Raw genomic sequence first — 17,154 nt, 5'->3', positions numbered from 1 at the left:
CAAGCCAAAAATTATTGCTCGTGCGCGCATTTAATCACAGTACAGTGAGAGTTGGGTGGGTCTGAATGAGTAGTAAATTGTGTATTTTTATACAACATTCACTAGAGCATATATATGTGTGTATGTATATTTGTATTTATATACTACTACTGTTTACTTATGTACGCAGCTCTTAACAGCAGAACAATAAATCAATAGAACAAATGGGTCATTACAATAATAAATACAAAGTGTATTTAAATTAAAGATTAAGGGCTCTGGCACGCGAGGAGATTAGTCGCCCGCGACAAAACTCCCTGATCGCGGGCGACTAATCTCCCCGAGTTGCCTTCCCCTGCCATCCCACCGGCGACAATGTAAGTCGCCGGAGGGATGGCACACGCGGTGGAGAGATTTAGGGAAATCACCGAAAAAGACTCGAGAGGCTTTTTTGGTGATTTGCGCGAAATCGGGCCGCTGCGTGTGCCATCCCACCGGCGACTTACATTTTCGCCGGTGGGATGGCAGGGGAAGGCAACTCGGGGAGATTAGTCGCCCGCAAACAGGGAGTTTTGTCGCGGGCGACTAATCTCCCCGTGTGCCAGAGCCCTAAGAGCTCTGTGTCAAAGAGACAAGAGAAAGCAGACCCCTGCCCTGTAGTGCTTACAGTCTAACCGGGTATTGCCAGTTGCTGAGCACACTATTTCTTTGGGCACTTGCTATTACTGTGGAATTATGGAGAAAAGCTTTATTGTGGGTAAAAAAAACTTGGCACTTGTGTTCATAAATGAACCAAAATGAGCCAGCATTTGTTATATGGACTGATCTTAAAATGTGTGCTTGCTTGCCAGGATCAGACTGGGGTGTCCAGGGTCCACACGGACCATTGCCTGGGCCCCCCCCCCCTGAATTTGGAGGGAGAGGACCCGGGTTGGTGAGGACAGGGGCCCACCAGGTTCTTTTCCAAGTGCCCCGCTGGCCTAGTATGACCGTGTTGCTCGCACATGTGTACGACTGACAGGCAGAGCAGTCCTATGCAAAAGGACAGTGGAGGGCCCCATGCTGATTGCACAAGCACCTGCTTATTATGGGGGCCCAATCCTGGACAGCTTGCCCTTGGTCTCTGTAGAACTGCCCTACTCACATAATTATAACTATGCAAGACTGGTGGAACAGAGGGGCATGGGAACCAGTTACATTTTTGAGAGGTGTCTCACTGTTTGCAGTATAAATTGGGAGTGGAGAAAAAAAGAAAAACAATAGGCAGCTTGCAGCATAGATTAGATACAGAGATGCAGCTCTGTAGAGTATTTGCAGCAGTCCAGGCTAAGCAACTTATATCTAATGATAATATAAAGAGCCTTGTAAGGGTGCAATATCACTGCATTGTTGCAGAATAAAGAGAGGACTGATGTGATCAAATACCTATCTCCAACTAAAATGGGGTGACCAGATTACTTTTAGGGACATGTCTATTAAATACATGTTCCAGGGCTGCACTGATTTCATTTTAAATAAACTGCAATCTGTTCCTGCTAGCTGGATTTGTTAGACCTGATTTTTCAACTGACCTGGTCACCCTAACCCAAAGCCACTTCTTTGAACAATATCCAGTCATCAGTTGCATAAACAACATGTTCACCGTTTTCTGGCCTTTTTTACGCTATTAGAAAAGGAGGTTCCTGAACAATGATCAGTGCATCAAGTTTTATAAAAAGGAAAGACAGATCCAGCAATAAGTTAATTTAGTTGAAATTAATGACATATTTGTATCCAGTGCTAAAACAAACGGGAAAGCATATTAATCTCCCAAACTCCCATAGAAGTAATTCTACTGTGCAGTACTTAATTGACTACACCCAGGATGGATATTTCTAGCCTATAGTAAGGCAGGATAATGAGAAATATATGCAGATTTGTTGTTTAACAACCTCAGCTTTTACAATAATTGTTTCTGTTCTTCTCCAGAGTCAACTGTGTTTATCCCAGAACCGATTTATAGAATTGAAGAAGACATTGGGGAGCTTTTTATCCCAGTGCGGAGACGTGGAGATTTGAACCAGGAAATGATGGTTTTGTGCTATACGCAGCAAGGTAAAACATTCACTCATATCCAGAATGCTGTATAGACTGCCAGTGCCGTTCCCAAGAGTATCCCAAATAAGCATTTCTTATTCTTGTTTGGGCAGCTGCTCCACCTTTAAAGTTAAAATAAGATGATAGATCTCATACATCAGGGGTTGGGGGGAGTTGTATGTATAGGAGATATACATCTAACTGTAGGTAAGAGCGGCCCTATGTGATGAGCTTTTGTCATTCTCGGGTCAATAATTTGTATAAAGAAACAGAACCTACAATGATTGATGATAAGCTTCACCACAAGCCAGAATTCCTACATCATTCCTATTTATTATGACTTTGGTGAGACTGTCAGATATCGAAGCCAAAGATATAAGAGATCTTGTTCCCTGTGATTTTAAGCAATCCTTGATAATGCATTTTGTTGCTGAGTATTTGCCTTGAGGACTTATCAAAACATGACAAATTGCAAATGTAATTTGTATTTCATAAAATCTGATGCAGGAACAGCATCTGGAACCGTCCCAACATCCGTTTTGTCATACTCTGATTACATATCGAGGCCCGAGGACCACAACAGTGTTTTGAGATTCGACAAAGGGGATCGGGAGAAAATGTGCCGAGTGGTTATCATAGATGATTCCTTGTACGAGGAGGCTGAGTTTTTCAATGTCACTCTCAGCATGCCCATGGGTGGAAAAATTGGTTCTGATTTCCCTTCTGCTCAGATTATTATTCTGCCTGACAAGGATGATGGTAAGTAAAGATAAAATCTTATATTGATGTCATCAGTTCGGTGCAGTTTAAGTCTGTTAAAAAGGATGCCTTAAATAATATACACTCTGCATATCAAAGTGTAGTCACTGATATAGTTAGTTACATATTAATAAATATTCCCTACAAAAAGGGATGCAATGCTCACTCACCAGGACTATATCGCCTTGGGAATACTTTATCTGCAAAAAGACAAAGACTGTAGTTTAGTAGACATATATATTGTATGTTATAATGATTGTCCATGCTGAAAGTGGGGACTCTGAATGCATTTCATTAGCTAAGGAAGGCTTTCCACTAGATGTTGGATCATTGCTTTTGGGATTTGCCGCTATTAATATGTATGAGTTTGGGCACTGAGGTTGGGGATCGGGCGGGTTAAAAGATTTTGATGCGCCTGAGCAAAATATATGTTCTGGGCTGAATCAGCAGAAGGAGGTAGAATTCCTACCTCCATATCTGACTTTTCAGCCCTGATCGAATGTCGCCACGTGTGTGGCCACCTTTAGGAAATGGATACAAATAAAACCTAATTTATAGTTTGTAGTATATACATGAACTAGTTACTATGGGCTCTCATATAGTATATAATATACTGTACCTGCTGCTGTAATTTATTCAGACAAAGACACAAAAGTCTTATGTGACAATATAAAGGCACAAAGACTTAAAGCACAGGAGTAAATCACCAAAAGAGTGTTAATAAATGTCCATCTGAGAACCCTCAGGGCCTGAATATTCTTGGAGAGGCTCTTCAGTGATTTATCAAAATTGACGTACCGTATATTCTTAGTTATGTATTGAAGTTTTTTAAGGTTCACTTAAAAGCTGTTATTTGGAATCCTGAATGAAATGTCAGTCCCTAATGGCTGAGCGCTCTTTCTCCGTTGCCTTTAGATTTGCCTGTAACTCAAACAGTTTGGAAAGGCAAAGCAGCCTTTATCCCTGCCTCCCTATATTTAAAGTACAGTAGTATACAACATATTTCATTTAATCATAACATTTACATATATGCCTGACTCCAAGGTAAATCAGTTGACTGAATGTGTATGGTGCAGTGGCTAAATCTTGTTTTCAAATATTTCAGTGACTTCTTCTTGACTTAACTGAAAACTGGCCCCCACTTGCATTGCACAAAGTCAGCAGTTCCCGGGGCAGGAATAAAGGCAAATCTATGGAGGAGGGCCAGTCCTTAAGGGTCTGGCACGGTTCATTACTGCTAAGCATCAGGGTCGGAAATGAAAAACAACACAATTATTTGTATAACATGAAGGACAAGTTAACGTTAATTTCTCCAGCTGCCCTATAAGGTCTTCACAGAGAATCCCTACATTCCTCTGCTGTGTGCTGGGACTAGGGCACCTTCCCCAGCAAAGTAATGTGCAGCTTAGTGATGCTCCGCTAGACGTGGGACTGTGGGGTCAGCTTTAAGAGATTTAGCAACACATCATTGGTAATGTGAGTTATGGTCAGTAGATCAAAGGGATGGTGCCGCATGGAAATGTGTATCTTTCCTTGAAGTATAGGAATGATGAGGGTGAAGGCCATGGAAGCTGTTGCTGCCATTCTGAATTTTCAGTTGTGGGTTCTATATACTGTAAGACGGGCCAGTTCAAACATCTGCCATAATAACACAAATATCTGGGCAACATAAGGGGCAGAGAGCTTTTTGGTTGGTAGCGGTTTTATTGATAAACTAGAAGACAGGCAGGGTTATTTTAGAAGAAGTTTAAAACTGATGAATGTATGTACTTTTTCAGCATCAGTTAATTTTCCTTTTTAGCCATGGAAGCTTTAGAGTGTACACGTGTTATTAATGATGATGAGATCAAAGGCTAATATCAGATGTAGAATTTTCTCTCCCAGCAGAAAAATGCTGGGGGAGAAAATGAAAATACTGATGTCAGATGCCACCCTGTGTCTCTTGGCAGTGACATTGGCATCTACCTGGCATCAGTGCCCACAGGCGTATTTTGGCCCAAAACCATATTCAGGACAAAATCTGTCTTTTCTGCAGAGCAACAGGAGTATATTATTCCAAGTAAAAAAAAACACTTGTTCTGACATTGGCTTATATTACGTCAAGACAAAGCGAAGGAGCTCCAAACATCTCCGGACAGCGAAGTATTGCTAAAAACAAGTCTTTATTGTTCCATCTAAAAGCTGAACGCCTGACGCGTTTTGTGCGCGTGCGCACTTACTCATAGGCATACACATACAATAATGGGGGGGTTTAAATAGTACTTCAAATGATTGACATACAAATTAGAACAGCAACTCTCCCACCCGTTTAATTAAAATAACGATGGAAAGTAAAAGACCTGCATACAAAGAAAGCAAAACTTCATAAAGCAATCACTACAGATAGGATATATACTCAATACATCAATAATTATATATTCAATTTATCAAAAGTTAATGGTAAAATTATTACAATAAGTTAATATATAATGGTATATTGTTTAATATATTAACTTATTGTAATAATTTTACCATTATTGTATGTGTATGCCTATGAGTAAGTGCGCACGCGCACAAAACGCGTCAGGCGTTCAGCTTTTAGATGGAACAATAAAGACTTGTTTTTAGCAATACTTCGCTGTCCAGAGATGTTTGGAGCTCCTTCGCTTTGTCTTTAAATTTTCCCTCCAGCTACGGGTTCGGGGCCCTGAGCACCCGGACCAATTTTGGACTCCGGTGAGCGTTTTTTGACTTCATATTAATTGTGTGACCTTCTGGGCTTTTGGGAATACTTTGCACTGTGCTAGGTTCGGGGTGTTCACACCCGGACCTTATCAATTTACTTGGTATGGATCATGAGATCATAGCCCTTGACATTAATATAATTTCATTTAGTTATCTTGGTGCTTGTTAAATTGGTAGTTATTAGCATTTATATTATGTCAAGTACAAATAGGCCCCTGTATTGCCAAGATCTCTGTTGACCACTGCATTTACAATTTGTACATAACATTACTCAAGATTAAGTATATTGTTGTATGTATGCAGATTCAATAAAAAAGTGGTATATTTGCATGCTTCTGCCCTAAGCACAGAGGAACTGATGCCACTGTCTCCTGTGTTTCCAGATCTACACGTGGGCATTACAGAAACTCTGTTGCATATATGCCAAGCCAGTGGGAAAGGGCACTCCCTCCCCCTCATCAAACGTCTTGCATCTCAAGGGGAAGCAATTAAAAATGTTTTCCCTATATAGTCCCCAAGTGCTGCCCCTAGAAACTACAGCTCTGAAAATAAGTAGGAATGTTAGGTATAGGTTTAGAACCTGTTATCCAGAATACTTGGGACCTGGGGTTTTCAGGATTAGGGGTCTTTCCATTAACTGGATCTCCATACCTTAAGTCTACTAAAAAAATCATTTAACCATTAAATAAACCCAATAGGGCTGTTCTGCCCCCAATAAGGGGTAATTACATCTTAGTTGGGACCAAGTACAGGTACTGTTTTATTATTACAGAGAAAAGGGAATCATTTAACCATTAAATAAACCCAATAGGGCTGTTCTGCCCCAATAAGGGGTAATTATATCTTAGTTGGGATCAAGTACAGGTACTGTTTTATTATTACAGAGAAAAGAGAATCATTTAACCATTAAATAAACCCAATAGGGCTGTTCTGCCCCCAATAAGGGGTAATTATATCTTAGTTGGGATCAAGTACAGGTACTGTTTTATTATTACAGAGAAAAGGGAATCATTTAACCATTAAATAAACCCAATAGGGCTGTTCTGCCCCAATAAGGGGTAATTATATCTTAGTTGGGATCAAGTACAGGTACTGTTTTATTATTACAGAGAAAAGGGAATCATTTAACCATTAAATAAACCCAATAGGGCTGTTCTGCCCCAATAAGGGGTAATTATATCTTAGTTGGGATCAAGTACAGGTACTGTTTTATTATTACAGAGAAAAGGGAATCATTTAACCATTAAATAAACCCAATAGGGCTGTTCTGCCCCAATAAGGGGTAATTATATCTTAGTTGGGATCAAGTACAGGTACTGTTTTATTATTACAGAGAAAAGGGAATCATTTAACCATTAAATAAACCCAATAGGGCTGTTCTGCCCCAATAAGGGGTAATTATATCTTAGTTGGGATCAAGTACAGGTACTGTTTTATTATTACAGAGAAAAGGGAATCATTTAACCATTAAATAAACCCAACAGGGCTGTTCTGCCCCCAATAAGGGGTAATTATATCTTAGTTGGGATCAAGTACAGGTACTGTTTTATTATTACAGAGAAAAAGGAAAACTTTGTGAATTATTTGATTAAAATGGAGTCTGTGGGAGATGGCCTTCATGTAATTCAGAGCTTTCTGTATAACGGAACTGTACTTACTATAAGCTATACCCACACTTTTGGCCCTCTATTTCAGAGCAAATAAACGGAAGATAAATCCTACTAATAAATGGAGTATGATTTCCTTTTAAGATACAGTATCTTAAAAATGAATGGATCCTTGTTAGGTGTAAGTAGGAAGCAGACAGATATTGCACTCGTTTCCAGTAACAGTTTAGCTATGCTGCGCTATCACTCCTTTTTCCAGTGGGTGGAGAGGTGCCAAAGCAAATAGAAATGTTGGCAAATCAAGAACACAGGGAAACCCAAGGACAGCTCTTGCTCATTTTAAAAGATCATTTGTAACAGGAACAGAAGTGGAAGATAAAAGAAATGACATTCATTTGGCTAAAGTGCAGGGCTAGTGTTGAATGGATGGAGCAGCCTTTGCTTTGCCTGCTGATAATGTATTAACAGACTCACTGGACTGTGCCACCGCAGCCTGTCTCGCTCTTTCTCCCCATTTGTATTATATGTGGGGTTGCCAATTTCATAATAAGCGCAACTGGCACATTCTGCTGGCCTCAATACCAGGGTGCAGCGCAGACTCAAGAACTTTAATTATATTACATGTGTGTCAATGGCCTTGCACCTATTATTTGCCAAACGTATACAATGGTCCAATTTACATACATTTTTTACATCTATACAATTTTTAAATGTATTTATTTTACTCGTAAAATGTTGGGTAGTGTATTTCTTGATTCTATAATGCAGTTATACAAACAAACGAGCAGTTCAGTAGCATTCCTTAATGGCAGGGAGGCTAGGTACACATGGGGAGGCCTAGCTATCATATATCAGATTTGTGAGATTTTAGAGTTTTTATCTACTTTGAATAAACTAAATCGAATGTTTGCTTATTCATTAAAAAATACAAATAAATAAACCCCCCCTTGCTATAAAGGTGGCCATACACGGGCTGATTCAGCAGCTTATCTGCCCGTGTATGGGGCATCCCTGACCAATATCTGGCCAAAAATTGTCCAGATGTCGAACAGACAGGCTTGATTTTTCGTTGGATCAGGGACCACATGCTGTCCTCAATCTGACTTTTACTATCCCCTTCATTGCAATGCAGCTGTTTGGCCCTAGGGCCTAATGATTGTATTAGCACCATATCGCCCAAGGTGGGCATATCGGGAGAAAGATTTTCTTGTTTGTGACCACCATGGCAACACTTACTTAACAAGACCCTTCACTGATTTTCAGAGCCTCCATCTTCACGAGGTAGACCTATAAGTGGTACTCAAAGTTTCCACATTGTGTTAGTGCCCAAGTAATGAAGAAATTATTGAAAGAGCTCCATGGTACTAAAAGGGGCAGTAATAATCTCTGGGTCTATGTCAAGGGCTTCTTTTGGGCCACCTCAAGTTGAGAACCACAAAAAAACTTCATTTATTTAGAAGATCATGGGAGATTTATTTTACTATAAGTAAATAGTTTTTTTACTATGGGTAAATTGAGTGTCCTGAAACAGTGGATGTTATACTTTGTTATCCAAATGACATATAAGTTGAGAGTTAATCAGCAAAAATCCAAGTAATATACAAGTCAAGTTAAAATGTAACATGCTTGAGGCAGCAGAATGACTAGGTTATAAATTTTAAATTTTTAACTGATTTCAAGGAATTCCATGGTGCCTTTTTGAAATATAACTTGTCTGTTGCAAATGTTATCCTGGGGCCGTATTTATGGCCCCATGGTGCCTAACAAACAGCTGCAGCCAGAAGCACCCTATGTTAGTTATCAGACTCACCCCTGTGTGATGTTATAGAAGCTATCTAGAGCAGATAGGGCCACATTTTGTTGCAATGCCACCATGTTACCTTTGACCCAATGTGTGACATAACAGACTTTGAAAGTAGTCATTTGTATGAAGTCAGCTTAATAATCTGTATAAATATCTCTATCTCCTGACTGAGCTGTATTTATGGGGGCGCGTGATGACTGCCCTGTGCATATCGGGGCCTGACAGCAACAGTTGTAGGTAGGAATAGTGGAGAACAGCAGGGGTAGTAGGGCACAATGGCAGTCATAAAGCAGGCTATGTACTTAAACATCCACCTGTTTAAAAGTGGCAAAATGAGTGGCTATTTGAGTGATTTGCCCACCCACAAATGTGCCAAATTGGCCTAATTTGTTTGGACCCTAGGCCAATAATCTGATCATACTGGGGCCTACACAGATACTAGTGTGAGGTCATCACATTAATATAAATCTGTAATTGATAGCTCCCCATCTTCTTTTCTGCTGATTCCCTGCACATGCTCTGTTCTGCTGTCACTTACCTGAGCTTAGGGACTGACTCATATTATACTGTATATATAAATTAGAAATATAATATAATGCTGATTAATAAGTAATACAGATTATTAGTGCATGGTAGCTCCAAAACCAGTGCAATTAGCATCAGAAATGAATAATCAACCCTGTAGCATTACCCCCTATGACAGACAAACCTCATTTTCTGCTTGATAATTTGCTACAACCCCTAAGCTCAGCTTCTCAACAGCAACTGCAGAGCACACAGGATGAAATACCTGTGTGTAAGGACCCTAAGGTAGTTGGAGGAATAAGCAAAGCATGTAGATCCATTGTTTTTGGTCTTTAGTTTACAAAGAGAATTATCCTTAAGTTCTGGCTAATAAATACCCAAGAAATGACCCCAATAAGAGTAACTTGGAATCACACCTACCAGACTGCATCATAGGGCAATTTGATACAGGTATGGGACCCGTTATCCTGAATGCTCCGGACCCGGGCTTTTCCAGATAAGGGATAATTTGGATCTCAGTTTTTATTACAAAAAAAAAGGAAATTAATTTTTTTGGTTAAAATGGAGTCAATGGGAAATGACCTTTCTGTAATTCAGAACTTTTTGGTTAATGGTTTTTCCAGGATAATGGATTCCACACCTTTTATGTAACCCTGTGTGCAACCCCGCCATTCTTCTGCACTTACTGCAATATGTCTACTTGTTGCCATTCCATGAATGTTAGGGGTAAGCACAATGAAGAGCAGAAATACTGGCACTGCATAGGGCTGTTGTACAACTGCAAGACTACCCCATCTGTATGCAGCAAGTGTCTTGAACCTAGTGGACTTTCACCAAGGCTTTTAATGCCATTTAATAGGTTTCTTGTTTATACTTTGGTTACAAAGAATTTTTATCACAACAGTAAGGTATCCTGAATGCCTGCTTTCTGCATTTACTGCAATTGCTTTGCCATTCTCACTGATTGCACTTATGATTTATGACATTTTATTGCTGTGTGCTCTCTTGCCTTTTTTACCTTCCCTGCCCTCCCAAAATAAACATGTCTAAGCACCTTTTATCATTATTGCTTGAGCAGTTTGAGACTTCAAAAAGAGCAGTTGGCATAACTCTATCTAGCTGATTTATAAAAACACAGTTCGACCTTGTTTAAAAATAAGATTGCATTTGCATACATCCGACTGATTACAAGGCAGCCTTTCCAAACAAGAAAGGAAAATAGGACTTAAGCTTGTTAATATTAACTGGTCTGTGGAACTGGTAGCTCAGTAGCCTCTGGATGAGCATATTGCTGCATATGTTATAGTAAGATATGTTCCTGTTCATTTTTAGGCTTTGTGTGTATTTGATTGTGTCTAGTGATGAGCGAATCTGTTCCATTTTGCTTCACCGAAAAATTTGCGAATCTTTCAAAAGATCAGCGAAATGGCGAAAAATTCGCAAAATGGCAAAAATGTTGTGCGACAAAAAAAATTGTCGCCCGCGGCTATTATTTTGTCACACGGCTATTCTTTTGTCGCCTGTGGCTATTACTTCGTTGCATGGCTATTCTTTTGATGCCCGAGACTATTCTTTTTTTGACGCCGGTGACAATTTTTGGACGTGCGCCGAATTTTTTCATGGCAAATTTTTTCATCCTTTTGCGAAACAATCTGCCAACGGCGAAACGCAGATATTCGCTGCGAATCCATGCCTGGCGAAACATTTTGCCCAATCCCTTGAGAGGGATAACATGAAAAAACAAGTCTTGGAATTATGTTGAGCTGATTTCTCTGATCTTGGTGAAGGACAAGATTCAAAGACCTGTGAAAAAATAGCATAATATTTCAGATATCACGTGTAATTTCATGTATAAATGAATCAGGTTGCTGTCTAATAACAGTTGTACTTCCATACCTTGGTTCTTATCCAGGAATGGGTGTTCTGTAAAACAGAAATGTTATTTAGCAAATAAATCCTAAAATATTGGTTATTTTCTCATGCAGTCTAAAAACAATGTATTAAGCCTTACCACCATATGTAATAAAAAGCATTAAATTTGCCCAGTAGTAGTAACCCATAGCAACCAATAAGATGTTTGCTTTTCAACTGGTGACCAGTAAATTTAAAACAAAAAAAATGTAGGGGCAGATTAACTAAAACTCCATAATTTCTAATTTTTTTTATTTTTAAATTCAACTAAACTAATTTTCCCGAATGTCTAATATTAACTAAAAAAAGTTGCATGGAAAAGTCAACTTTTTAGAATTGGGGTCAGGATTTTCAGACAAAACCCAGTGAAATCTGTAACGTTTCCAGACAAAAGAAAAAACTTCAAGGAAACGGAAAGGGACCTTTGCCATTGACTTCTACACAAACTTGGCAAGTAAATCTGCTGAATTGTCGAATTTGGATTTGTAGGCATTTAGACGCATATTAAATCTCCCAATCACACACCACCCATTCGAATATTGAAAGTAGGGACAGTTAACACTTTTAATCCACCTTACCTTTTATTGAGCAGCTCCCAAGATCAGCCTGAAAACCAACCAACTTATATTGTAATTAGTACCATTGCGGATATTGTGTATACAAATAGTACAACCCAATGGTCCTAATTTAGGTGGAACAGTCCCAAATGTAGACCTTGAAAAGGGTGGGCATTAAAGAAAGTTGGTTTACTCTCCCTAGTCAGGAACATGGACCAGCACTTGAGCTTGTCAGGATTACAGGATACAGGTTTAGATATAAATGTATCTATGAGAAAATATAGATGACTCTGGGTAAATTACCGCAGCTTTTAATGTCTCCTGGAACCTTCTCTCAACTACACTATAATAGTTCATTCTATTGGTTTGAAAATGAATAGATATCAGCTAATACTATGACTTGGGACTTACAAGCCCATACTTAGCTTGCTGGATCTCATTGCCATCACGCAAATGTCCCAGACAAACAACAAGGTTCTTGTGTAGCTGATAGTCATGCTTATTATACACTAGCAAGTAGTATGTTACAGTTTGTAACATATGATGAAAGAATAACATGGGTAAAGTCATTTAAAAAGCTAATATTTGGATTTGTAACTTTACACCCAATTATTGGCCCCAGTGTAATACTTGAAGTCTTTGGTGTTTGGAGCGCACTTCCTCAGCTGAACTACCCATTCTGTTAAGAGAACGGAATCCCCTGGAATGGGGTCTGATAATTTGCACATTCCCTCATGGTGGAACACATGGCAAAGCCAGGGCAGGGGAATGCATGAGTAAACACCCATATATTAGAGCCCTAAACTTCTAAGTTATCTTTAAGTCTTTGTGGGTGCTCTGCTTTCCTCCCAAAAACATACATTCATGTATGTGATAGGGACCTTAGATTGTACAATCCTAAGATTATGTTAGTATATAAATAAAACTATAATACTATAATAATACTGTGCTTATTTTCACTCCTATACATTAGAGAAGCAAATCTCCCAGCTGTACTGCAGGATCCAAGCAAATCCCGATAGCCTGAAAGTGCTGAAACTTAATATATTTAACAACTGGAGGAACAATAAATAGATTTCGGCCCCACCGTTCTTCGAATTCTATTAATGCGACTATGATCGAATTCACTAGAGTGCAATTAAAAATATTTGTGCTATTTCTGTCAGCCCTAGAAATACTCTTTAAAAGGCATTTTTAAAATTACTGGTAGCACAAACTAACTTAGCAGACCTTACACTGACCTCTATTTACTATCAATAACCAAGTGCGCTTAATAGAATGCCTTGCAAACTGGAGGCAATATTCACTTTAAAGGAAGAGCTTACCTTAATATTAACTACAATAGTGATGAAGACAGTGAAGTCTGATATAGGTTTTTAGGTTGCTCTTGGGCAGGGATCCCCAACCTTTCTTACTCGTGAGCCACAGTCAAATGTAAAAAGACTTGGGGAGCAACACAAGCATCATAAAAGTTCATGGAGGAGCCAAATAAGGGCTGTGATTGGCTATTAGGTGCCTCTATGCACACTATCAGCTTACAGGGGGGTTTATTTTTTAGTAAATCTTGTTTTTAAAAGCCAAAACTTGCCCCCAAGTCAGGAATTCAAAAATAACTCCCTGGTTTGGGGGCACTGGGAGCAACATCCAAGGGGTTGGGGAGCAACATGTTGCCCCCGAGCCACTGGTTGGGGATCACTGCTCTTGGGTCTGGCAATTAATCCTTTGCCTTCAGGGTCAAACTGGGGGGTGCAGGGTCAACCGGGGCTTCTGCGTCAGGGGACCCTGCACCCCCCAATGGCCCCCGCAGCAGACTTTCAACCTCCCCCGGCCCCCCTTCAGTCCGGTCCCCGAGCGCTCCTAAATTAAACTTACAGTCAGCGCGTCAGGGGAGGGAGACTGGCAGCTCAGTATAGTGCCCTGTGCGGATCAGATCTGGCCCGCCATGGCCCACTGGGTTTTTTTCTGGTGTCCCGGCAGCCCAGTCCAACCCTGTTTGCCTTACAACAATGTAAAATCTGTGTCACTCATTCTCATTGAGCAGCTGGGATGTCTAGGTATTCAGGTTGTATTTTTATATATTGCTTGCAATGCATGATCCCCAGGTAAAGGGTTCAACTTTTACCTTGTTTGTTAGGGTGGTTGTCCTGGAACATGGCCTATTACTCACCAGTGACATGCCCACATCCCCCCCCCCCCTTGGGCCAGGTATATACATTAGGGTGACTCCCAGAATATCCATGGGCATTGACAGCTTGCTATGGTGTATAAAAGGCAATTATGTCTATTGTGTTTCTTATGCCTATTGTGGTAGGGATGTGATATACAGTAGGCACTGAGCCATATACATGGAGAAATTACAGTAGTAATCTCATGTTTTACCAAAACATCAGCCTGTAAACTTAACTAAACTCATGAATTCTAAACTGTGTGCATCAAGGACAGTGGTAACAGGACATAAAAGAGTTCAGTTCAGGTTAATTATAACTTTATAATTCTGTGGATTCTTTTTGCCAGCTATGCTGACCCTATTAAAAAGCTGTTTTTAACAATCTACAGGGCATTCCAACCCTTTGATGTTCAGTAACTGAGAACACACATAATCGCCAATTAATTTTCTTATTGGAATCCCATATCCTCATTAAGAGAAGGAGATAACATGATTTACTGTAGCAGCTCTGGGCTGAAATCTTATCTTCAGGATTCCCAAGCTTCCCCAGGGCACCCTGGAATAACCAAGGATAATAATATCTCTGAGGGGTGGAAGTACTGCTCTAGGTGGTCCCATCGCCCAGGCTGTAATTTGTCCAACAGACACCCTCAATGAAACTGCCGATCTGATGTAACCCTCTTAAACTGTCACATTATATGTTAAGATTTTATGTAATAGTTTGAGGTTTGCTGTGTCTCAGTTAAATGTTCTTGTCTCTTTCACTTTCATGGCTAAATCAGATGCAGATTTCCATAAGCAGTCGTGCAGGAAATAAAACTTTGATAAATTGTCATCGCTTTATCGCTGGAAAGTATAGCTAGAATCCCTGCTGTAAAGCAAGAGGGGCATATAATTGTTAATTTTTTTTTTGCTTAATTTTACCAAAAAAGAAGTGAAACCATGGATAGACAGATTATTTAATTTTTAGAGGTAAACTATATCATTTATTCCAAAAGTATATATTTTTTTTAAATAAGGTTTGTATTATTTATATAGCGTAAGTGAAGTTTATTTTGCTTAACGAACACAATAGGAAAGAATTTGGAATTATTACTTAGGGGGACAGGTCCCCTTTAAGCAATCCTGTCTTCAGGGCTACAGGTTTGGGCAGTGCCAGACTGGGCTGCCGAGGCACCTGGATTTTCCCGGTGAGCCACTGTGTTAACTGGCATATAGTGTGCACAATGTCATGCCTCCTATTCTGTATTAATCAGTTATATTTGAACAATAAACCTTTTAAACATGGGGGTTCCAGGAATTTTCTCAATAAGAAGAAAAGGCTCTAGGGCTCTGGCTGGTGGGCGCTTAATATCAGGTTCTCCGGTGGGCCCTTGGTGTCCCAGTCCAACACTAGGTTTGCTTAAGTGTTATTTTGCCAAGTTTGCCTGATATTCCCACTCATCCTAACTGCAAGAGCACTGTGGAGCCAATGGCAGCCCTGTGACTTAGTGTGCGGGCACAAATACAGAGGTGACCATCTGACAAACTATACTTCTACCTCATTTTGATAGTAGAATGCACATACGTAACCTGCTGCTGAATGAGGTAGGTGTGTGGTGTGTCTATACTGACATACATTTTTAGTATATGTGCCTATACGAAACAGGTAGTCTTATCCAAAGTGTAGAGGTCTGCACTGTGGTCCAAAAAAGTTTAGTTCCACCACTGCTCTGTCTCACTTTATGTAACATTTATTTTTAAAGTTGTTTTCAAAGCACCTACTTTCTAAATTTCTTACGTGTTCATATTAAGCCATGTACTGCTTCCTCTGCGGAGGTTAAAGCTATCAATAGACTCCAAAGTAGTGGTGCCCCTAGTGGCATAACAGTAGGAACCCCAGGCCCAAAAGCAGATGTCTAAAGCTGGCCATACACGCACCGATACTATCATACGATACCTTGTTTCGTACGATATTCGGTGCGTGTATGGCATGTCGGCGAGTCGACCGATATCGAATCACCGATCGGACCGGTTAAAAGATTTTGATCGGGCGCCATAGAAGGTGTCTAACCAAAATCTGCCGTCAGGGCTGAATCGGCAGAAGGAGGTAGAAATCCTATTGTTTCTACCTCCTTATCTGCTGTTTCAGCCCTGATGGTGTGTGGCGGATCTGACGATGTTTCGTGCAACCGATGGTCGCATGAAACATCGCCAGATCGCCACGTGTGGCCAGAGTGCTATGTGCACTTTCCATAGAAATTTGCAAAACAGGTTAAAATTGGGTTAAGAAGTTTTAAGAGCGAGTCCTGCTTTTAAATTTAGAATATGGATATAATTTTTCTAATACAAATAATTGGTCTGTATTAGTTGCCAGTATCTGCCACGGTGCCCATACATGTGCAAACATGGGCTACAGATTCAGGTTTTCTTGACTAAAGTGGCATTCAGTTTTCCCATGGATGAAACCAGTGCCCCCTCTGCCCTACCCTGCTAACCCTGATATCAAGATGAATTTACTTTTTGTTTGTCCAAGTAATGCCAACAATGGCAAGAAGATGAAAGGTGCCAAGCTCACTGCCCAGGACCTTAGAGCCTGATTTATACCACATCAAACAAAGAGGCCTGGCAGTCTCACCAAAGCTTTCCGCTGGCAATGTGCAGTCTGACTCCAGCAGTGACCTTCAGCTCAGCAACATTTCAATTTTATTTTGAACCTGGCAGAGATTAACAAATAGGTTTCACAGACTGAAAAAAACGTTATTTTTCAAGCTCCTGAAGATGAATTTTGCCTGTGTTCCTGTGAATGGTCTAATATAATATACGCATTATCCCATGTGCTCTCTGTATGTTATAGAGCACTCTTTGGGTTAAGCAGTTTACTGTATGCTAATCTCCCTTAACCCATTGCCGCTTGTGTGCCGTTTGTTCCAGGCCACTTGCCATGGCAACTGGAGTGCTGCTTCGTATTACTTTAATTTCTGCGGAATGTGGGAACCTCACATGCCAAGATATTTTGACAGCAACAGCAATGTTACGCATGCCTAGTTTGCTAATATCAAGAGG

At 40.1% G+C, this 17,154-nt stretch overlaps 1 protein-coding gene across 1 annotated transcript in view; it reads left to right on the top strand.

Annotated features, from left to right (window-relative positions):
* The window catches only part of frem2 (FRAS1 related extracellular matrix protein 2), a 123,772-nt gene that overhangs the window by 60,803 nt on the left and 45,815 nt on the right, over window positions 1-17,154 (top strand). The window contains exons 5-6 of the mRNA XM_018091727.2: window positions 1,948-2,073; window positions 2,563-2,814. Of these exons, the coding sequence (XP_017947216.2) occupies window positions 1,948-2,073; window positions 2,563-2,814 (378 nt within the window). The remainder of the gene's footprint in view (window positions 1-1,947; window positions 2,074-2,562; window positions 2,815-17,154) is intronic.

The sequence above is a fragment of the Xenopus tropicalis genome, chromosome 2, assembly GCF_000004195.4.
Source record: "Xenopus tropicalis strain Nigerian chromosome 2, UCB_Xtro_10.0, whole genome shotgun sequence".
NCBI classification, from domain to species: Eukaryota; Metazoa; Chordata; class Amphibia; order Anura; family Pipidae; genus Xenopus; species Xenopus tropicalis.
Note: the sequence above shows the minus strand (reverse complement) of the source record. Positions and strands in the feature narration are given on the sequence as shown.